The sequence below is a fragment of the Sinocyclocheilus rhinocerous genome, unplaced genomic scaffold (genome assembly GCF_001515625.1).
Source record: "Sinocyclocheilus rhinocerous isolate Xijiao unplaced genomic scaffold, SAMN03320098_v1.1 scaffold663, whole genome shotgun sequence".
NCBI lineage: Eukaryota > Metazoa > Chordata > Actinopteri > Cypriniformes > Cyprinidae > Sinocyclocheilus > Sinocyclocheilus rhinocerous.
In genome coordinates, this window is record NW_015655996.1 from 231465 (window position 1) to 254807 (window position 23343).

Below are 23343 nucleotides of genomic sequence, written 5' to 3' on the forward strand. Positions count from 1 at the left end.
TGTATATATATATATATATATATATATATATGTATACGTATACGTATGCACAACAAATGAGCATACAAAGAGGCCAGAATGAAGGAATACAACGTCAAACGCTTCTATACGTTCTCTATTACAACATACAGACAAATAATTCCTTGCAAACCAACATCCATCCACTAGGGGGCACTACCTCGCTCTTACTTCTCAGCTGCACTCAGCCGTTTGGACTTAATGAAGGCCATTCCGTGTGTCCGCATGTGTGTGTTCAAGGCTCCCTCCATTTCAAAAGTTTTTGAACATACTTTACATTGAGTATCTGGGATACCGTCGCTGGCGTCCGGGTTGGGCGTGTTCTCTTGTTGCTCGTTGTGTCGCCTGAGTCCTTGGGGCTCCTTCAGCTTGTGCACGATGAACAGGTGTCGGGCGAGGGAGTTGTGCGAGGTGTAGCACAGGCCACATTCGCGGCACTGGTAGGACGAGACGTCGGTCTTGTGCTGGGGAATGTGCTCGTGGAAACGCACAATGTCCTCTGTGGTGAAGCTACACACTGCGCATTTGTGTGTCTTGAAGACGTTGATCTTTAGCTTCTTTAGAGGTTGTGAGGATGAGCTCTTGGACCGCTGAGCGGAAGTCACCTCTCCTCCGGCCTCCTCCACTTCCTCTTCCCTCTCAGCGTCCTCATCTTCAGAGTGGAGCTTTCGTTTAGGACTGGGGACCTGAAGATAGAAAATGACAACATTTTATGCACTGCTGCAATAAAACTTTTATTAGACTTTTAATAAATACACTGAATTTAGCTGATAAATATTTTCATGTTAGGGCAGATAACTGATAATGACAGATATTATATTACATTATAATTTAATATAAAATAATTGATATTTAATATTTTGTATTTTGTTAACCAGTCATTAACACAGAACACAACATCCATTTTTTTATACTGTACATTATAAATTACATTTACCATTGTTATAAAATTTGAGTTTTCAAATATTAACTTTAAATGAAAGTAAAGGTATTTTAAATTTAAAATGTGAGAAATTAGCATGTGATTAAATATCCAATTTTGACCTATATCGATAAATAAAAATAACAATATGTATATATTGTGCATCTCTCATGAAAAAAAAGACTGAATCTTCATAAGGTCATATATATATGTTTATACAATACAGTTCAAAAGTTTAGGGTCAGAATGATTTTTTAAAATCAATACGTTTATTCAGCAAGTATAAATTACATTGATCAAAAGTGACAGTAAAGATATTCATAATGTTACAATTAATTTATATTTCAAATTAATGCTGATTTTTTACTTTCTGTTCATCAAAGAATCCTGGAAAAAAAAACAGCAGCACAACTGTTTTCAATATTGGTAATATTATGAAATGTTTGAATGATTTCTGAAGGAACATGTGACACTGAAGACTGGAGGAATGATGCTGAAAATACAGCTTAAAATCACAGGAATGAATTTCATTTTAAAATACATCAAATTAGAAAACAGTTCTTTTAAATTGTAATATTTTTTTACTGTATCAAATAAATGCAACCTTGTTGAGCATAAGATTATCCTCTCAAAAACATTTAAAAAAAAATCTTACAGACTCCAACACACTTTTGAATGGTCGTGTACATCTGTCTAACACCCTTGCAATAGTCTCAGTCAATACAGATCCAAATGTGCAAGTCTGTTCACTGGTTACCTGCTCTTTGTCTGGGGTGGCCTCTGTGCTGCTGGAATCTGCCGGAAGCTTGGCCTCTGTGTCTTTGATGCCATGCATCAACTGAATGTGTTTCTCTAGCAGCAGTCTTTCGGTGAAAGTGCGACTGGGTTCTGCGCAGTGTCTGAGGAAACCCAAGAGAGATCTGTTTGACACTCGTAAGTGTTTGTGATTAGCTTTAATGCAAAATTAAGTGTCTTAAGCTTGAAAATGCAGAATTGTGAATTGAATTCACAAGCACAGATGAAACGAATGGAAATTTTGACGGGTCCAGAAACACATGATACTCACGGACATGAGTAGACCTTCCGTAGGCCCTTGTGTTTGATTCGGTTGTGTCTACATAAACTGTGAGAGGAACTGAAAGACTTTTCACACTGTCGACACGGATGCTTTTTCAGTAGCTGGTGTAGCAGAAAGAAAAATATTCATTATAATCATGCCAATATGTGTGCAATAATGTACATGAATTCAGCACGGTTCATAATGTGTCCTGAAGCCCTGGGTCTCAATCAGGAGACTCATGGGTTTGAAACATCTATTAAAACAGCTATATTTTACCTTCCCATGCTCTCTTTTCATGTGAGAGATGAAGACTTCTCTCTGTGTAAACAAGCGGTCACACTCCCTGCAAGTCCAGCCAGGGCAGGAGGTGGACAATGGGGCTTTTTTAGGAAGGTCTGTCCCATTACTATTCTTTTTTGTTGGGGATGTTGGCTTTTTCTCTCCCTTCTCAAGGCTGTTGATAGAGACGGCCTCTTTGTTGTTGCTATTCAGGCTCATGGAATTAGTAGGTTTGGAGCTGAGAGGAAGATTGATGCCCAGATTTGGAGGGCCCTCGATAGTCTTTAAGATGCCGTGCATGGACTTGAAAGAAATAATAATTGTAAGATTAATAAAATAACAAATAATAATACAATTATTTTATATGTATTTTTATCATTTTTATGTAAGATTAATTTTAAAATAATTTTAATGAATTTCAATGACGTGTTAATACAATATGTGATGGCATATGACAGTTAATAACAATTTCCACTGATTTATTCCCTTACTTTAATATGATCCAACATGAGCTGCTTTTGGGCGTAGTGCATCGAACAGTCCGGACACTTGAAGACAGACACCTTCTGACTGGAAATGTGCTGGTCAAAGTGCGTGTAGAGCAAAGTCTGCTGGGTAAAAACGGTGTCACACATGGAACACTTGTAGATCAGCCTGCAAAACAACACATATCAGTGAAGAGACTACTTTCTAAAATGCTTGGTTGCTTGTGTTCATTCCTATTTCTCATTACAAGGTTCAATACCTCAGTCCGAACAAAACAAACAACATTTTCTCTCTCTCTAGAATAAATATATTGTTGTGTTGAAGGAATTATGATTGTTGAAAGTGCCATACTGAAACTTGTCAGCTCATTTATGTGTCAAACACCTGCATTAAAGGCTTGCGTTGTCAATAAGCCAGCTGATCATGTTTCCAAAATGGTTACAGGTAACACAGGAAGTGCAAACAAACCATCTGGCCTTTTCATTAACAAGTGCTGATGAACACAACAGGCCTTCTGGGGGGTGGTGGGGTTCAAAGAGAGGACACAGCAAATTAAAGCCACTGTGCATAATTTCTTTCTGCACCTGAAAAGTCAGTGGCGTATGAGTTCTAAAGAAACGGATTTGACACACCTATTGAGTTTCCCTCCATTCTACTACTACTAAGAATTACTGCAAGATTGTTTTGTCATAAAGATGGCAGTGTTTAGTGCAAAGCGTCCGTTTGCACAGTAAGAAAATAACGTTACAGCTGGATAGTGTTTTATTTTAATCAAAACAACAATCCACTAAGCATAAATGCCCATCAGTAACATCTGCAATAAACATTATTACACAGCTCTATGAAATACTTGATTCTAATTGGTCAATCACTGCAATCTGAGGTCAGAAATTATATATTATATAATTATATAATATAATGACTGCTCTACTGTATAACTAACCATTTTCCAAGAAAAAAAGCTGTGCAAGCTGCATGTCACAGTCTTTCGTCTCACATAATACAATTACTTCAACCTAAATCAATATTTCATGTCTATCTACTCATTTGGTAAGTAATAAATAGAATAAAATATCTGATGACCCAGTTGGGTTTATTTTGGTATAATGAATGGCTATTTATACATTATCGCTAACTTAACCATCTGGTTTCTCAAAAAAAAAATTCCATCTTCAAAACAATGAGAAAGAACAATAGAAACTGGACAATGAATCACAAAGACACTATTTTATTAATTCTATGAATTTATAAAGAAAAGACTCACTTGGGCTCTCCAATTTTAACTCCTGGATGCTGGGTGTAGGCATGGGAATGTGTACCGGGGGCCGATTTAAAAGCCATGGGGCAGATGGGGCATTTGTAGAAGATTTCACAGTGGGATCCCTGAATGTGTGACTTGAGAGCAGCAACATCAGCGAAGATGACACTACAGTGAACACAGCTATGGCCAAAAAAGAAAAAAGAAAGTGTTACTCTTGAATATAACCTAACCCTCTTTTTTGTTTCCATAACCGATGCCAGTCACCTTTAATGCAGCATCAATCATGGGCGAATGGCAGAATAATAACAGTGAATAGCTCCATGATTGCCGTTTTGAAAGCATGACGAGTCCTCATTTCATGTTCCACTCAAAACCAATTAAACACTTAGGCACATTTTGTATTTCAATGCATGTTTTATGCACAAATAGAAGCTTTTATGTCAACTCAGAAATAAGAACAGAGACTGAGGTCAGTAGAGGTGGATACACTCATCTCAGAATTTGGTTCAATACACAATACTGAAGTTGTGATTCAATACTCTCACAATATTTAGTTCTTGTAAAAGAATACCTATAACAATATGTTTTTCATATCCACAATGCATGTTGTCACATTTTTTAGTTTAATTGTGATGGGTTATATTGTGGCATGATGTATTGTTACACCCCTAGTGGTCAATGACGATAACTACACAGTTTTGCTGATCTCTGTGTAAGGTTAAAATTCTCCAGTGTTTAGCATAAATAAATAAATGAACATTTCATTTACTTGCAAAGAAGCCATTTCTTGAAAGTTTGTAGCTTTTTATTTTAGAGAATAATGCAGTACTAACCGGTAGCCCACTCGGCGTGTGTAGTGCAGGCAGTTCTTGGTCACATGAGACTGAAAATGGACTGATCGACAAATAGCTCCACATTCAGGGCAGATATATGGAGACTTGTGCTGATGGACCCGCTGATGGGAAGCAAAGCTACACTGGTTTGGCAGTAGCATTTGGCAAATGGTGCAGGTTTTCTGTTTCAGTTGAAGGAAATGCACAAGCAAATTGTTCAAAATATCTTTAACTCAACTTTTAACTACTTCTGTAAATAAAAGAGGAAGCCAGTATTGTACTCGAGACTGGACTCTCATCTGACCCTCTTCTGGGGCCGGTTGCATAAACTGCTTAGACTAGTCTTAAAAAGTTAGCCATCTAATTTGTTTTCTTCTAGACTGACTTTAAACAGTTATGACCAGTTACAAAAATGTCGATTGGCCCAATATTAATCAGAAAAGTGAGACTGATTATCTCTTGGCTAACTGCTAGTTGGTCAAACTAGTTCTTAAGACATAGCCTTAACATAGTGGCTATGTTTATGCAACCGGCCCCAGGTCTTGGTCTTGACCCCGAACTCAACCTACTCAAGTTTTGGCCTGGACTTGGACTCAAATAAACTGGTCTCGACTACAATGCTGACAAAGCTGATGACCAATTCAGCTCTTACATCACAATTAATCTATGTGCCCACCTGTCCACTGGATTCAGGAGCCTGCTGGTAGTGCATTGCAAGAGATGACTCTTCTTGAAATGTCTCATTACATTCCAAGCACTTTAGACTCGATCTGCAGACCTTGGAGACATCCTTATCTAGGGGCATGGCAGCCACAACAGGGGCCGAAGAGGGTGCTGAGATCACCATGGTTGGGTTTCCTTTCCCTGGACTCCCCACTATGGAGGATCCAAGGTTAGCTGAAGAGGTGGGAGCACTGGAGGTTACTGATGGTGCAAGGATCATCTGGTCAGCTGGAATTGGCTTTAAGATGAGATGAGAACACTGCATGACAACCCCTTTGTCTTTGTGGCCCCTAGCATGTGATAGAAGGCTGCACTTGTTGTAGAAGACTAGGTTTTTGGCGCAGTGGTTGCAAGTGACCTCAATGCGGACACTTCTACGGTCATAATGTTGAGTGAGGCTTTTTTCCAGGGCAAAGGAATCACCACATTCCAAGCATTTGTATCCCCGGGATGGTAAAGATATACAGGCAGAAATCGGAGGGCTGAGATTGGGTACATAAACTGGCACAGGGTTAATGCTACTCAAAACTTTATTGAAGGCCTCTACCACTGAGCTCTGGGAGCTGGTTAGGACCTGGACCCGAGACACTTTCTTCTGTTGTTGTTGGGCCAACATGGCTTGCTTGATGGTTTGTTGGGGCTTGGTCAGGACCTGGTGGAGTTCAGCCGCTGATGCATTCTGAGGCAAGAGATTTAAGTTGGTTAGGTGGACAGTCTTTGGCACAAGTTTGGTGTTTGTTAGGCAGGAAGCAGGCACCATGACAGTTTGTTGCTGAATGGCATTAGCAGCTTTAAGGATGGCACTGCTGGCACTCTGAATAGATGCCGCTGGTATGACAGTGGCCTTTACAGTCGTATTGTTGGCAAGTTTCAGGTTAATCACTTGGGAGCCTGCCGTCTTAACGGCTGAGACAGGTAAGAAGGCAGTGGCCACGGGCTTGATGGTCATTTGTTTAGTTACCTCAATGGCAGAGCCTCCAGAAGTTGCTACTACTGTGGTTGGCAAAGTTCTCGTGGGAGATGAGAAAACAGAAGGCGAGGTTGAGGAGGACAGCAGAGAAGAGACGACATTGGGTGAAGAATCAATACCTTTCTTCAAGACTTCAGGATCAAACTCGGGCAGAACTCTGGTAACTGTCCTCTTGATCTGCCCAGAAGATGTCTTGATCGTTTTGATGCGGACTTTAGGAATGACTGGTATAGATCCTGCTGGAGATGCAGGAGACTCTTTGCTGCTGCTTTCACTGGTAACACTGCAAGGACTCTCAGGTTGTTTTGAGAGCACCTTCTTGCCAAGCTCCAGAGATGACTCCTGCTCTGGTGATTTATCCGTAACCTTTGGGATCTCTTTAGCCTCTCTTGGTGAATCTTCAGGTGTGGCTAGGGATTCTGGAGACATTACTTCTGTGCTAGCTTTCTTTGCACTAAGTGCTGCAATTGCAGCAATGCAGGATGAGAGCTTTGCAGATGATTTGGCCTTGGCTTGGGAGAGTTTGGTCACATTTAACTCAACGACTGGTTCTTCAGGCTCTTTTGCTTGGGATCTTTCTTTGGAGTGCTCCTCAGTTTTTCTTGGTTTTTGAGATTCATAGCCATTAGTGCTACTATTCTCAACTTTCATGTGATTGTAATTGCCATTTGTTCTTGGCCTAGATGGACCATCTGGTTTGGTGTGTTGAGAACGAGGCTCTTCCGTTTTTGAACTCAGACCGGTTAGAGGGTTTGGTCTAAACTGTAAATTACTTTGTTTGTCGGCAGGGTCATCTACTTCAATCTTGTCATCATCATCAAACTCCTCTGCACTAGAGATGGGACTGAACTGGTTGAATGTGGAGATATTTCCTGCCATCCCATGGATTTCACCTTTTTGAAGCTTATCGCTCTCTTTATTGTATCTGTTGTTGGGTGACACGGGCAAGAAACCATTGTGCAGTCCATTTCCTACAGTGGGATGGACATCCTTTTCTGAGAGATGTTCAGTGGCATCAAAATTCCGGATGTTCTTAACAATAACACTAACCCCAACATCTGGACCAGAGGAGACATGGGAGTCCTCTTCATGGTGGGCATTGTGTTTGAGTTGTCCCTCATGATCATCATGGCCGGACTCAATGGCAGCCTTGGGATCAACCATATCAGGAATGTCAAAGGCCGCAAGCAGATCATCAAAGTCTGGGGTTTTCATGTCACCCATGGTCTTATGAGAATGAGCTAAACACCTTTGAGAAACAAGGGAAAGACATTCCATATTACAATTAGAAAAGTACAAAAAACTTCCTGATTAGACTGTAATGAAAGGACAGCAGCAAGAAGTGCTTAAAGCCTATTAAAAATGATTAGATTAAAGACAAGAAAGATAATATTGACAATAGAAATACAGAAACTACACAATACATAAAATATATAAATCCATTGTTAAATGTCTTCAAGGCATTACAATTTTTCAAAAGCTGCACCAAAATGCAGAAACTGCAACTTTTATACTATCATGCTTAAAAAAATTCTGTCAAACGGGCAGCATTTTTAATGAAATTCCAGATGAAGGTAGCAAAACTCTTAAAATGCAACTGATATAATCTGACTGCTTGTCCTTTTTCATCCTCACTGATCTCCAACAAGCCTTCATGGTTTAATCTTCTCATTAAATAAGATCATAATTCACTTTAAATAAGATCCACATTTTTTTTAAATGCTATTCAGAGATGTAGAAACCTCTTTATGTGAATGACTAATGTGTGCTATATTTAAACCTGCCTGTAGGTACCATAAAAAGCACCTCTCACCGGAGACACAATTTTAGTCAGTTAAATGCATGTAAATAAAAATGGAAATGTGAACTATTTAGACATGGCATACTGTAAATAGTCTACCAGTAAATACAGCTGTATATAGAAGGCACTGAAAATGGTAAGAATGGCCCAAATACAACATGTAGAACATAAACTAAACATTAAAAAGGAGAGAAACAGAAAACTGTATCTTTGCAACCAAATTTGATGTACAGCGCTATAAAAACGTATTTGTTTTCCCCAAAGAAAGTCAAAATGCTGAATTGATTAAGCCTGAGCATGTTTTGCACTTTTTTTGTTAATAAAATGTTATTAAATTCATTAATTTGTATACTACAAAAAAGTAACAAATAAAGGATTTAAATACAGGAAATTAATATATAAAATGTTGAATATAAAATTAAAAAAAAATAATAAGACCATATTGTGTGAAATATACATTTTGTAAAAAATTATAATTTTCCCCTGAATAATTTATTTTTGAGTTTATTTAAAGCTGCAGTCCGTAAGTTTTGCCTCTTTGTCGCCATCTCTGTTTGAAAGCCTGGAATTGCAGCTGTGCGCGGAATTATCTAGCTTGCCTGGGTTGTGAGTCGGCACGGCTCCAGCGAGCGTGAATCTAATGTTCTGAAGAGTATGCGTGGCAGTCAGTCACCGCACCGGTGTGGATATTTACTGTACTTCGCAATCACAGATTCTAGACTACATCTTGGAATATATGACCCAAATAAGCATTTTCACCGGATATTGTCATCTGAACATCGGATCATTTTTAACCAAAAAAAGTTACGGACTGCAGCTTTAAAAATACATTTTTAAAGATTTGGTCCTCAAAGAGTTGATCCTACAATATTAATACTAACTAAAAACACAATCACATATGAACATCACTATTTTGGCATATTTAAAGTGATAAGAGAAAAAAAAAAATCACAAATAAAATAAAGCTGTGTTGTGCTAGTAAGGTTAGCCACCCCCCATTACTCCTGCTACTGCTGCTTTTATTGAAATGGAAGAGAGCACTGCAGCCCTGCCTCCATTACAGCAAATAACATCTGCACGCACAGGGTACGCAGGGCCAAGACGGCCTTCCCCGCACACAATGGAGCCAATGGGGTAAGACAGAAAACGAAAGAGAGAAATAACACAGGGACAAGAGGATTTTAATGAAAGACATTAAGCTGTTGAAGCCAGTATGGGGCCTAAACACATTTACAGCCGAGCAGCCTGATTTCAAAACAGAGTGTCGCTCACAGGAAAACAACTGTGATTCTTGGGTTTCTATCTGAGGCCTTTAAAATTAGGCCACTGTATGACGCAGTAGCCCAACTATCAGAACAATAAAAAATATCACACATAATAAAAAAGAACACACACATGCAAACATATAGAAGTGGAAACATGCAAATGAGCCACTCCTCACCCTCGGTGTTCCGACAACTAGAGCAAACAATCTTGCTTTCCTTCCCTTCTTCCTTCCTTCCTTCCTCTCACCACCTCCACAACAAAACACCACCACCACTACCCTCCTCCTCCTTTCTCCCTGATAGCAGAGGGAAAAAAAAAATCCACTTTTTGCACTAGGCAGGGCCCTTCAAGAAACGATCCACCAGGAGGAAAGGCACGCCAGAGACCATTCTGAATGGTGACCACCATGAATAACAGCACATAGTGACCCACAGTCATATCTGCTCAGTTCTCATGGCTGCCTCCCGGCCCTGATGTGCATAACCGTCTGGAGGTGTGCAAAGACCACCTCTCTAACGTCCCTGCTCTGGGCTGTATCACTCCTGAAGACCCCTTTGCCATTTTGGCTGCCATGAAGCAGTCAGCTATCTGCCTGTAGCACAGTGCCTGTATTGTTTCCGAGCCTCCTCGTCTGCCTCAAACCGGTTTCAACCGGTTCCGGTCACCCTGCATAATGTGTGTGCTGCAGTGCAGCCACACTGGAGACACAGAAGCTGGCCGTTTCTTCATCAAATCTTCAATATTCCTGCAAAATATTCCTGCTTTGAGTGCGTGTTAATATTATCGAAGAGGTTTGTGTTCAGAATGCGTGTGCAGTTGACGTTGCCGAGCTGAATCAAACACTAGGCCTGAAAAACACAGACTATGGAGGACGTTTATGAAAAATACATGCACACCAGAGGCTGGTTTATATGGATGGATTGATGGATGAATGAGAGAAGGAAAAACTGCAAAGCCAAAAAGCAGATGCACATTCCAGAGGAAAACCACAAGCACTGTGTAAACCAAAACCACAAGATGAGCACCGTTTCCTGACAGAAGAAAACAAGACACAGAGATAGTAAGGAGAATTTAAACAGGCTCGGTACCTGACCTCTTTTTGATTGTGCCTCTCGGTTTTACCCCATTCTGCAGCACTGGACTGCTTCTACTTCCTTCTCTGCCTCCCCTCTCCCACTCTCTCTCTCTTCCTCACTCTCACACTCTCCATGGTCCCTGTTCCTCTCTTCTAGCCAGTGTCCCTGCTTCCTCCTTTTGCCTTTTCCCCAGAAAACCAGTGAGAAACACGGATCTTTGTCAATTAAAATCAGCTGCTCGTCCCCTAATCCTCCAGCCCTGGGCAACTGTGTCCGGTCTCTGCCAAACGTGAGAGAAAACAAAGGCCGTGACACATAGAAAAACACACACACAGAGACACACAAACAGGGAAAAAGCAGGCTCGTTCTTGCCCTACCCCGCTTCGCCCCGGCCCTACTACCGGGAATCTTCGTGGAGAGGCTTATGCAAGACGTCAGTCCAGCCAGGCCCCATTCTGTATGAGTGTGATTTTTTCCCCTTCACTATGAGCCTGCTGGTTCCTGTTCTATAGGTCACTCTCTCCTCTGCAGATGCACACGGCAGCGCAGGGAGGAAGGGGGCAGTGTTCCGACAAGCAGCCCTGGCCTTTTGTCTTTGTGTGCACTCGGGGGGGAGGGGGACTCGGGGATGAGACTCTGGCTCAAGACTGCAACCAGCTGCTGCAGCCAAAGAAGACAAGCAGATTCGAGGAGAGACAGAGAGAGAGGAACAAGGCAGAAAGGAGAGGTGGAGGGAAAAAAAGAAGGAATATGAGACGGGACTGGCAGGAGGGGGGTAAGGGGAGAAGGGAATCTTCTGGAATGATGTTTGCAGAGAAGTAAGGGGAGAAGGGAATCTTCTGGAATGATGTTTGCAGAGAAACTGCGAGCAGGAAGAACAAAGGCCCATGATGGCATTGGCTAACCTGCAGTCAAATCATGTATGCGTGTTGTTTTTTCATGCAGGTGCATAGAGAAACATTCAATCCAATAGGCTCAGGCATATTTGTAGCATTTTTTAAGGTAAGAACCTCTTTGAGGACAACAACAGCTTTAGCGACATTACAGTAATCATTCAATGCAGTGATGGTGTTGTTTTCTTAAAGGGGTCATATGATGTTGCTAAAAAGAACATTATTTTGTGTATTTGGTGTAATAAAATGTGTTTATGCGGTTTAAGGTTAAAAAAACACATTATTTTCCACATACGGCACCATTTACTTTGCTGCAAATATAAAAAATAAGCACTACATATTCTTGTTTCTGCCATTTGGCTTTTGCCAAGCAAACAAACTAATCTGAGACATCCTAACAAATTTGCAGAAAAATGCTAGTCAAGACCAATCAAATGCTAGACGAAATAGTCCATGAACTTATGAACTCACGTGTCACATATCAGTACAAAGCAGATTCAATTTTGTTGTTATTTTACTATTTTAAAAAGTCAATACAAATTGCCATTTGCAACCTACTGCACTTCCCTAATCTGATGTGAAACCGAATATATAGTGAGATTTTATACATTGGTAATTGAAAGGATTGAAAATATGCAGCTAAACCGAATGCAAATTTACAAAACACAATGCCTCAATAGTTGTTTGGCTGTTGGTTAGCATTATTTAAAAGCATCGCAAATGGAGAACAGGACTTGATTTTATCCAATCGGAATTGACTGGATTGTGAAAAGTAGGCATTAGGCCTATTAGCCCATAGGCATCCAAACTGAATTCAAGTTTACACTACCACAACGTCTACATAGTTGTTTGGCTATTTGTTAACATTATCCAATAGCATTGCACGGCCTACATGATGTCATCAGCTGTAAAGTTGTTTCACAAGATGAGCAAGTTAGGGCATCTTGATTAAATATTAGATATAAAAAGGAACTACATATTTTTACTAAATATCCATTTATATTAAATATTAATATATTTTGTCAAAGAATCTTTAACAGTACAAGCAACACATGCATTAGGAAAGTAAATGGGGCTGATTTTGAATTCATGTTGATTTTAAAGAAAAATGAGAAAGATATATTCCTACTACAATGCATTATAAAAAGAAAATGATAATAATTTTCCGTGTTGTTCATTGTGGCCTACATGAGGGTTCTTTAGCCCTGGCCCCTGAACCATTTACAGGGCAGTGAGCGGTTCACTTCTGATGACTTCTGCAATGAGAAGAACATGAATGCATGTAGCTATTGCACAACAAACCAACAGACTCAAAGTACAGCAAACGAAATCCCCCATTCAAACCAGAAAACCATGACGGCAGCAATGCTACGGCCAATAAACGCATGTATGCTCTCCACTACACCCCATTACCAGCAACCCTCCTGGCCTACCACAAAGACAGCTATCGAAAGGACCCATTCAAAGAGCAAAGAACAGATGCTGACCTACCTGTGGGTTATTGTAAGAAAGGGCTGTGTCTCAATTAAAAGCTTGCATGTGAGGGCTCTTCTTCTCAGCAGGGCAGCAAAGGCAAATATCAAAGGCAAGAAGGCCAGCCATGATTCTTGCTGTTGCACCACCAAATTCAGCTATGCACAGCACAACCTAGAATGACAGACATCATCAGTATGCATGAAAGAGGGACTCAGAAATACATTGCAGTGCTGTCAAAAAGCATTGCAAAACGTTGCTCATGGGTGCAAGCAGACCTCATATGATCGAGAATGCATGGCTTTCCCCCTGCCGAATAAGGCAGTAAGACATGGAGAGGCTGCTGCCCACCCCACGAGATGTAAACGCAGTCACATGACCGCCGGTGTCCTATTGATTCCTTATATCGTGCCATAATACTGCCAGCTGCAACATTATTGTTACATTCGACTTTCAAAACGTTGTATGACGCCACCACGGAGTTCTCGCAAAGCGCGTTGTATTTATACGCTCTTATTAACAGAATAATGTTGCTTTTCTTCTTTCATTTTGTAAATGTTCTCTCAAAGATTGCCCTTACATTTGTAAAAGGTTTCGGTATGAAACGAACATTTGCGTCATATAACCATGTATTTTGTACTTCACTGCTTGAATATCGTGAGCTGATTTTTTTTTTTTTTTTACTGTCAATCCCCAAAACCCTTGCGATTATCACAGCGGCATGATTCAACGATTCGTTTTTTTTAACAGTTCGTTTCTAAAAATGATTCAATGAATCTTTTACGTCACGACGCCACTGCATCATACGTGCTTCCGGCGTGGCATATTACATGCTCTAACGTTCTGTGTAGTCACAGAGTGATGTTTATTACATTTTTATAAAGTTTTATTTATTTATATGTGTCCTGGTGCATTTTGCTGCAGCCATGATTCAAATGTTCAAAAAAATAAAACTTAAATGTTCGAATTCTAGGCTGAAAAGTTATGGACGTTTTAATAAAATGTTAAAACCAACTCTGTTGTAAATGTGTGCATCAAGCTGTAATCATATTACCTTTATTTAGAAATTTAGAAATTTTATGTTGTTTGGCAACTGAAGTTATTTTTTTACACGTATTTTTCGCCTCATTGGTCAAATTCTCTACTTATTATCAGATTATCCATCGGTGGCTTGTTAGGAATCTTTAGCCTATGTTAAGAGACCGACTCAGTTGCTTATAGGTTCGAACAATCTAAACTACTTTTATTATTAGCATAGAACAAATAGAATTATAATATGGCTGAGTAATACAACGATACATAAAATTCATTCCGTTTAATCCGAATCACTGCGAATCGGACATGTCCGAAAGTTTTGTTCTCGGTTCTTTTGGACCACTGGTTCGTGAACCATTCATTCAGTCTGATCCGTGAAAGACCGGTTACGTGAACCGGATCAACTGATTCATTGAAAAGATCCGACTCATAAGAACGATTCATACACCGCACTTGGAAAAGAAAATCTTCGGTTGGTATATGATTTGATATCAAACATAATTTGATCTCTTTCTCAAAACAAGTCCGTACAATACATTTGCGTTCTTACGTATTATGGCCAAATGATGGAACATAATTGACGATTCCCATGGAAAGTTTGTGGATTGTTGGTTTTGAGCCACACTTACCCATGAATCACCGCGGTGATGCCTATTCGCTCCTTATAATCTTCATGGTCGGAATTGATATTTAAACATGCTCCTATTAAACCAGATTTTTATTGTAATATTCATCTGTTTACATGTTTCTTAACATCATGCGTTTAGCCTACTTAGTATGTGAGTTGCAGCCACCCAGTTCAGCTCCTCATAGGACTAAACTTGATTCCCAGAAGTCTTTGCTGCACACATCAGCAAGCAATGTGCTGGTTGATAAACAGGAGTCAAGTAAAAAAAACAAAAAAAAACAGGAGTCTCTAGTAACCTAAACAATCTAAGCACATTATTAATATGCCTAAATAATTGTGAATACCACGTTTGTGGACACAATCACGCAGTAACATTTACATTAAAAAAACTTTAAAAAAAACGAATATTACAAATTAGTCATTTTTAGCCAAATATAACCATAATTTACAGTAGTAGCCTAAAACTTTGACAGAATGAATGGAAATTTGACCTGGATGTCTTTAAGGGTATTGTGTTGACATCTTTTCATTTCTGACCTTTTCATATTTAATCTGATCTGAAAAAAGGTAGGTTACTCAGTTTGCTTACTGGGCCTGCGGCAATACTCTTAAAGTAATATCGTGATTTACAATTGCATTTTTAATGTCATTCTGAATCCAGCCTATACAGAATGCAGCAATTTATGCAGTATTGCAAATAAATGCATTTGTTTTTTACATGATGAAATTATTATAAATCACTCAACTGTGACTGGGCTTTTATTATTATACGTTAAAGCGTCATACTTAAGTTTTTGTCCTTCTATATTGACATGTCCTCTGGTCAACTGATACCAGAATTTGTGCAACAACCTTCAAATGAAACCAAATAGTTCCATCTAGTGGTGAAAGTCATGCTGTGATTAATTTCAGGAATTACATGTTATTCTAGTTGCATGCGATTAAACACAAACTACAGTTATGTCCATTTTTAGTCTTGACAAATGTTCAGTTCATTAAAAAAACAAAACAACAACAACAAGCAAAGCAACATACTTAACTTTGCAAAAATAATTAACTCTACTTGTTGCTATAAAACTCATTTCTCTTTTGACGTTCACACTTAATATCATGAAGAACTTAAAGGCAGGGTATGTGATTTTTCAAAAACACTTTAGAAAACTGATTCGGGCCGAATAGCAAAACAAACTTGTAGCCAATCAGCAATAAGGGGCGTGTCTACTCGTGATGTGGAGGAGAGAGCTTTCAGTGCATGGGACGGACATTAGCGGAGCCGAGCGACAGAAAGATAGAGATGGCGGATAAAAAACAAAAGAGGAAAACGTCTGCGGAACGATAAGGCAAGAAGTAGGACCCGTGTAAATATCGGATCAGCTTTCCAGCGCTGGAGAGAACTCAAGGAGCGGAGGCCTGCGATCGGACGCCGAGGTTGCTTTGTTTCTTCTCAATAGGTGAGTAACACCGTGTCTATAACAGCTAAAGTCTGCCTACACTGGACGCGATCAAACGACTGTTGAAAACCATTTGAAATTTGTGTCAGCACGTCATAAATAGAACCTGGCAGCAGTTTTCTGTCTGGGATTTGTTGCGCCGCGCCGCTCACGTCCGTAGACACGGTGTAACATTGGTTTTGCTTTGATTCACAGAACTAATCGTTGCCTGGGTTGCATACGTATATGTGGGGCGGAGCTATCAAAATAGGGGCAAGACCCTTTTGGGGTAGGGGCGTGTTTGTTTTGGTGATTTCAAATATCAACATGGGCTACCAGAAATCGCTTACTCTGCCTTTAAGCCTTACTCGGTGATGATGAGGTAAACAGCAGCATGAGAAACTCACCTCACCTGCCCTGCTTTGTGTTGTTTTACCAAACTGACAGTGCCTTCGAGGTCTTGTCCATAATTTTCAGGCTTTGCTATCTGGGTCACATTATCCGGAAATATTATATCTTTAAATAGGATTATTCCAATAAGATATCTTATGAATAATCATTACATAAATTCACAGAAAGCCTCACATATCGCTTCATCTGCATGTGCCTATTGTTCACTTGTTGGTTTTTCCATCCAAGTAAAACCACAAGCATCAAAGCCCATCTGTTCTTTCCGATTTACAGAACATTACAAGCTTTAGGAGGTTACAGGGATGTTGCTTGCTGGGTGAGAGATGTGAAATTAACTGCTGATATCAGTGATGAGTGCCAACTAATTTCTCTCCTAGTTGTACATCTGCACCCAGCACTTTACACTGATGATTAAATTGATGAAAAATAACAGTAAAAACAAATTTCATACGATATATATATATAATTTTTTTCATGAATATATATTTTTTATAAAACTATATATATATATATATATATAGTTTTTATAAAAAATATATATTCATGAAAAAAAATTAAATTTCTTTTAAATTTAAAAATAACTAAATAATAAAAATGAAGAAGAAAAATATGTTGATCTTTCATCTTTGTTGTGTTGCACTAACTGGGGTTTTGTGCACTCATGTAGATGTTCATGTTTGTTTAAATGTTTGACTTTTATATTCATTTTAATTTAATCAAAATACTTGTTTTGCAGTCCTAAAAATAACAATAAAACAAATATAACATGATGATATATATAATGAATATAGCATGCTATGGTTTCACAGAAATGGTCATGAAATAAAAAATAAATTAAATTAAATTAAAATAAAAAAGGAGAAAAAAAATATGTCTGGAGAACCAACCACTGTATTTATGTATATAGCCTATAATGTCTTTGTATTATAATATAAATAGATTTGTAACTGGAGATATGTTGACATGATTTACGCCATCAGTCTCCATTACCAGAAACTTTATTATAAATTTCCCTGCTATATAATAAAATAAAATATTTTTCGGCTGGTTTTAAAGGGGTTTGGAGCATTATTTAGCAGGTCAGGGACCAGTTTAAATCAGTTAAGACCAGTATGAGAGACCTCTCTCTGTCTTTATTTTCCTATGCCATAAAGCAATTGGCGTCTATTACACAAACTGCACGAGAAAACAATAAGAAGCCATTTACAAGCTATTTTACCTGCATCTAATGAAATACTGATGACATTTCACATTGAATCTGTCTTGGGGAAACACAATAGCCCGTGGCTGAGATAATGACAGGTTAGCTCAACATGACATTCTGTTTTTATGTCAAGTAGCCTAACCCACCAAGATACTGACGCAGAACCCCTGGGAGGGGGGCATTCAACTTTCAGCGTCCCACCCCACACGAGTCATCCAGACACTGGAACGACCATTTCTCTCAATAGCGCACGAAATTATCGCGTCATTTTCTTTCACTTTCTAAGTGGTCGTCGTCACGGGAGTATAAAGATGAAGTGATTATCCATATGCAGCATTTCACGGGCCTCTACTAGCGATAAATGCACGAGCAAGTACAGGAGTACTGATCAAATAAGCTGAAGGGACTCGAGTCTTACCTGAGCGTTATGTGCCTTGTATGGAGATACAGATTAGTCGTTTCCATCACTCTGGTTATTGTGCTCGGTGATGTTTATGCATCAGACGCACAACCAATTGGAAAAGTTTATCCTCGCGGAAATCACTGGGCTGTTGGTGAGTTAAAATCATATTTTTAATTGACCACTTAAAAATATTTTGGGTCTTACACTTATAAATATACACGTATACACGTATTGTTTTGGAGGAGAGTACTTAAAGTATTTAAATGTATATTATTTTTTTAATTTTATCCTGCATATTTTCTTTTACACTCAAGACTCTGCATACACTGCATTTACATGTATTGTTTTGTTTTTTTTAATAGAAAACTGTATAAAAATGCTTAATGAAGGTTGACAATTTAAGTCAGTGTTATTTGTCAAATGTGCAACAACAATACTTGTTGACAAATGAAATGTATTTTTCTACATATTATATAAAGAATACGTATGATATGTATATGAACAGGCAGTAATAAAAATATAAAAAAATTAAATTAAATTAAATGATAAAATATCAAATTTAAATTGGTGTGTGCCTATACCATACATGAAAAAAAAAAACAGTTTATAAATTAATATGCTGATCTAAAGAACGTGAAATGTATGAGTCTGAAGAGGGAAAGAGGATCCATGGGGTGAAATTAACAGACTAACAGCCGTGCTTTAACTGGATGAAAATAGCATGCAACTGCCTTTTTGTGTGTTTGCGTGAAGAATTTGTTAATAAAGGTAAAATATGATACTTTCTTTTGATTTTAGAGATTGAGATTTGAGATCGAGTTCAATGGAGCTAGTGCTGTATTAAACAATTGCTCATAAAGTGAATTGTGACATGGTGAATAGAAGGAATTATGTATTATTTTGGCGCAAATTGCATTTTGTTTGCACATTAATACCAGACTAGATTCAACATTGGTTTAAATAGCTAATATATATATTTTTTCTTGATTAGGTTGTATTATACATCAATTGCATTGTTTTGACTTTGTTTGCAACCTGCACATGAAGTCTTATTTAAGTGTGGAGATGCTCTCCGTAGGCTATCCTAACCTATATAGGTTCAATTATATTTGTTTTAAATGTATTCATTTTACTTAAAATCAGAGCAATGCTCAGTCTATAATGATCTATATGTGTTTTAGGGCACTTAATGGGCAAGAAAAGCACAGATGAGCAGGTCAGACCTGAGGATCCAGAAGACAATGCTGAGACCTCTATGACGACTCTAGATCAGGATCAGCAGCTGGAAAGATACAACAAACATCTGCTGCTGCCACTCCTGCATACGCTCATGAGAGGACGGATGGCACCGGAGAGCATGCTGGAGGGCACAGAGGAGATCGACACTCATAAACTACTCCAGCGCATGCTGGAAGAGAGACGTCAGTGGGAGGAAGTTCATGAGAGAGACAGACAAGTCAAACTGGTAAGAAACGGGAAAGAAATCCTGAACATGATCATTATGTTAATGCAAAAATGCATGCAAGATGCATTTAAAGTGCATATAGGTGGTTCTGATCTATTTTTTAATCACAAAACTATTCTGCAATGTGTATAACAAACAAAAAATAAAACATTGTTGGGTAAATAAAGAATCACTTTTGACCAGAAAAATTACAAATAAGACACAGATAAACCTTTTGAAACCAGTGTTATTTTAGTGGCATTAAAATGCTGTTATAATTTTTTATTAATATTTTGAATTAGTTTTTATTTTTATATTTTCTGATTTCATTTTTATTTAAATTAAAGTTTTAGTCTTTTGTGTGTGTTTTTGTCATTTAACAAAAATGTCTATATAGTTTTAAATTTTTTATTTCTGTTTTTATTTATTTTAGTACATCAAATTAAACTAAATTAAAATGTGGCTTTGGCCACTAGCTGAAATAAGTTTAAGTTTTTATCATTTTATTTTCTTTAAATTAAAGTTAAATTTATTTAAAGTAATACAATCTTTTTATGGTTTTAGTTTTAGTTAACTGCACTAGTTTTAGTTAACCCTATTTGTAACATTTTTTTAAGCTAATGATGATATGCATGTTTTATTTAAGGTCAATTTCCTTTGATTCTTATATAATAATATTTCTCTTTTTGTATATTTCATATACAGGCTGAGGATGTCTTGTTGCGGGCTTTATTAATGCAGGATGACAACGAAAGCTGAGGACCAACTGGACAAAAGACTGTGGTTTGAAGTTCACTTGACAACTGGCTTGATATATTTTCTGATTTCATTTTTATTTAAATTAACGTTTTAGTCTTTTGTGTGTGTTTTTGTCATTTAACAAAAATGTCTATATAGTTTTAAATTTTTTATTTCTGTTTTTATTTATTTTAGTACATCAAATTAAACTAAATTAAAATGTGGCTTTGGCCACTAGCTGAAATAAGTTTAAGTTTTTATCATTTTATTTTCTTTAAATTAAAGTTAAATTTATTTAAAGTAATACAATCTTTTTATGGTTTTAGTTTTAGTTAACTGCACTAGTTTTAGTTAACCCTATTTGTAACATTTTTTTAAGCTAATGATGATATGCATGTTTTATTTAAGGTCAATTTCCTTTGATTCTTATATAATAATATTTCTCTTTTTGTATATTTCATATACAGGCTGAGGATGTCTTGTTGCGGGCTTTATTAATGCAGGATGACAACGAAAGCTGAGGACCAACTGGACAAAAGACTGTGGTTTGAAGTTCACTTGACAACTGGCTTGATTGAATACAAATCTCTTTATTCAACAACATATAAATAAGCATGTTATATTTTTTTATGTCAATATCTCTACAAAGAAACACGCATAAACTGACTGTCATTATTCTGTATTTTTTATGGTATTGTTTTATAATTGAATTCATCTCCTTGATAACTGACACCATAGTAACCATTGTAGTCACAGTTCTGTTGATTAATATTTAATAAACTTTAACTTGTTGGGCTATCTGCGGTTTATAAAAACAACAAGTGTGCTCGCTTGCATATCGTTTAAAAATGTCGTAGCTAGAAAAAGACTATTAAAGGAATAGTTCACCCAAAAATGAAAATTTTGCTGAAAATGTACTCAGGTCATGCAAGATGTAGATGAGTTTGTTTCATCATCGGGACAGATTTGGAGAAATGTATCATTACATCACTTGCTCACCAATGGATCCTCTGCAGTGAATGGGTGCCGTCAGAATGAGAGTCCAAACAGCTGATAAAAACATCACAATAATCCACAAGTAATCCACATGACTCCAGTCCATCAGTTAAGATCTTGTGAAAAGCTGCGTGTTTGTTAGAAACAAAATCATCTTATCTGAATCAGGGGAGAAATATGCACAGATCAAGCACCGGTTACAAGTGAAAACAGTTCTAAACAAATAAGTTAGGGGGCTTTGATTCTTTGATGTCTCCCTTATCTGACACCCATTTCAGGTCCTGGAGTTTATTTTAATGAGCTAATGAGTTTAATCAGGTGTGTTTGATTAGGGAGACACACAAAATGTGCAGTGCTGGGGGGCGCCCAGGACCAGGGTTGAGAAACACTGATGTAAGAGGACAACAGGGGATGGACTTTTTCACTGAAGGAAGCATTATTATGGATTACAGACTCATATTTTGTGTGGAAGCGACAGTTTAAAGATAAATTGCCTTAATAATGGATTTGTTTCTTACAAACACGCAGCTTTTCACTTCACAAGGCATTCATTAATGGACTGGAGTCATGTGGATTATTGTGATGTTTTTATCAGCTGTTTGGACTCTCATTCTGACGGCACCCATTCACTGCAGAGGATCTATTGGTGAGCAAGTGATGTAACGCTCAATTTCTCCAAATCTGTTCTGATGAAGAAACAATCTCATCTACATCTCAGATGGCCTGAGGGTGAATACATTTTCAGCAAACTTTAATTCTATCCCTTTCACATTAACATATGAATTCTTTATGGTCCATGCATCACAATTAAATAGAGACTGTGCTGAGCTGAATGCGCTTGTACATTTAGTGTGAGAGTTTAAAGACCCAGTCTCATTCCAAAAGCAATTTGTTACAGGTTATGATCAATCTTTTGAGGTGGCTGGCCATAACCTGCTTATTAGTCAAGCAGTCACTTAACAGAGGCAGGCAGGTGACAGGAAAACTCTTCACCACGCACTAATGACCATCTGAATAACTAAATCACGACCTCTGCATTGTCTGTGACAACTGGCAGGAAATTGTTGACGGTCTAGCTGTCTCACTGCTCTCAGCCGTCTGTGCACAATAATGGCTCCAATTATTCACACTGATGTTTCTAACAATGAAAGATGTCAATTGAAGCCACTTTCATTTGGTTAAGCTCATCTTCACAGTTTCCTTTCTGATGTTTGCTTTCCTCATTTGTCACAGATGAAACTAATTGCATCATTGATAAAGTTACTGCATAAATGGCAAACGTCAGATTTGGTGAGAGTCGTGTGCTCATGAAGACGTGAGCTGACGGGTTTGATAAAGGTGTACAGGTTCCAACTGCTAATGCAAACAACTATATGAAGGAATTTAGCTAAGCTGATAATATGCAATCTCCTAAAGGATTTTAAACAATGGTTTACACGCCTTACATTACATTGTATGTAAAAAAAAATTAAAATCTTTATAAAAGTATATCAAAAATATTTATAATATCACACCTATTTTGTTTACACAGTATAAATGAAAAAGAAAAGGCTTACATTGTATTTTAGCCCAAGGACATATATTTAATTTGGCTTTTAAAATGTTTAGCATTCCTGATTTATAATAACTCCAGATTTAGTGTAGTTTAGTGATGGTGAGATCATATTTCTATATAGAAACACCCACACACCTAAAAATATACCACAAAATTTAAATATAGATTGTAAAGACTCAGGTCCATTATTACAGTATGGACGGAGAATAATGTTCAAAATGCAACCACTAGATGGTGCCACACTGACGCCTCTTCCGCTGTGCGAACTCACAGTACATGACAGTCTGATGATGGCCTGTGAGAACCGGATCATCCTTTATATATATATATATATATATATCCAGTGTTGGGGGTAACTCATTACAAGTAACACAAGTTACGTAATCAGATTACTTTTTTCACGTAACTAGTAAAGAAACGCATTACTTTTTAATCTAG

The 23343-nt window shown here is 37.9% G+C and overlaps 2 protein-coding genes across 7 annotated transcripts; one reads left to right on the forward strand and one right to left on the reverse strand.

Moving 5' to 3' along the window:
- Positions 1-38: 38 nt before the first annotated feature.
- On the reverse strand, positions 39-14799 carry LOC107719066 (zinc finger protein 532-like). Of its 6 annotated transcripts, none has more exons than XM_016526370.1 (10): positions 14726-14799; positions 13080-13235; positions 5536-7801; positions 4860-5041; positions 4030-4206; positions 2771-2933; positions 2277-2582; positions 2007-2119; positions 1698-1839; positions 39-704 (listed from the first exon to the last, which is right to left on the reverse strand). In XM_016526370.1, the coding sequence occupies exons 3-10, from the start codon at positions 7774-7776 to the stop codon at positions 186-188; spliced, it is 3843 nt and encodes a 1280-aa protein (XP_016381856.1). In that variant the 5' UTR covers positions 7777-7801; positions 13080-13235; positions 14726-14799; the 3' UTR covers positions 39-185. The 6 variants fall into 6 exon arrangements, with proteins under 6 accessions (XP_016381856.1, XP_016381854.1, XP_016381855.1 ...); XM_016526368.1 differs by lacking the exon at positions 14726-14799 and adding an exon at positions 13642-13720; XM_016526369.1 differs by lacking the exon at positions 14726-14799 and adding an exon at positions 13340-13560.
- A 3071-nt stretch (positions 14800-17870) lies between these two features.
- Positions 17871-20408, forward strand: LOC107719068 (gastrin-releasing peptide-like). Its single transcript, XM_016526373.1, has 3 exons — positions 17871-18323; positions 19354-19637; positions 20322-20408. The coding sequence occupies exons 1-3, from the start codon at positions 18197-18199 to the stop codon at positions 20373-20375; spliced, it is 465 nt and encodes a 154-aa protein (XP_016381859.1). The 5' UTR covers positions 17871-18196; the 3' UTR covers positions 20376-20408.
- The last annotated feature ends 2935 nt before the right edge of the window (positions 20409-23343 follow it).

Excerpts from the sequence above, each read along its gene's own strand:
- LOC107719066 (XM_016526370.1), bottom strand. The coding sequence starts at position 7,776 with ATGGGTGACATGAAAACCCCAGACTTTGATGATCTGCTTGCGGCCTTT. Across the intron at positions 4,207-4,859 it reads ACACGCCGAGTGGGCTACCG|CTGTGTTCACTGTAGTGTCA; the intron begins GTTAGTACTGCA and ends TTTTGGCCATAG. Across the intron at positions 2,583-2,770 it reads TCATGTTGGATCATATTAAA|TCCATGCACGGCATCTTAAA; the intron begins GTAAGGGAATAA and ends ATTTCTTTCAAG.
- LOC107719068 (XM_016526373.1), top strand. The coding sequence starts at position 18,197 with ATGTGCCTTGTATGGAGATACAGATTAGTCGTTTCCATCACTCTGGTT. Across the intron at positions 18,324-19,353 it reads CGGAAATCACTGGGCTGTTG|GGCACTTAATGGGCAAGAAA; the intron begins GTGAGTTAAAAT and ends TATGTGTTTTAG. Across the intron at positions 19,638-20,321 it reads GAGACAGACAAGTCAAACTG|GCTGAGGATGTCTTGTTGCG; the intron begins GTAAGAAACGGG and ends TTTCATATACAG.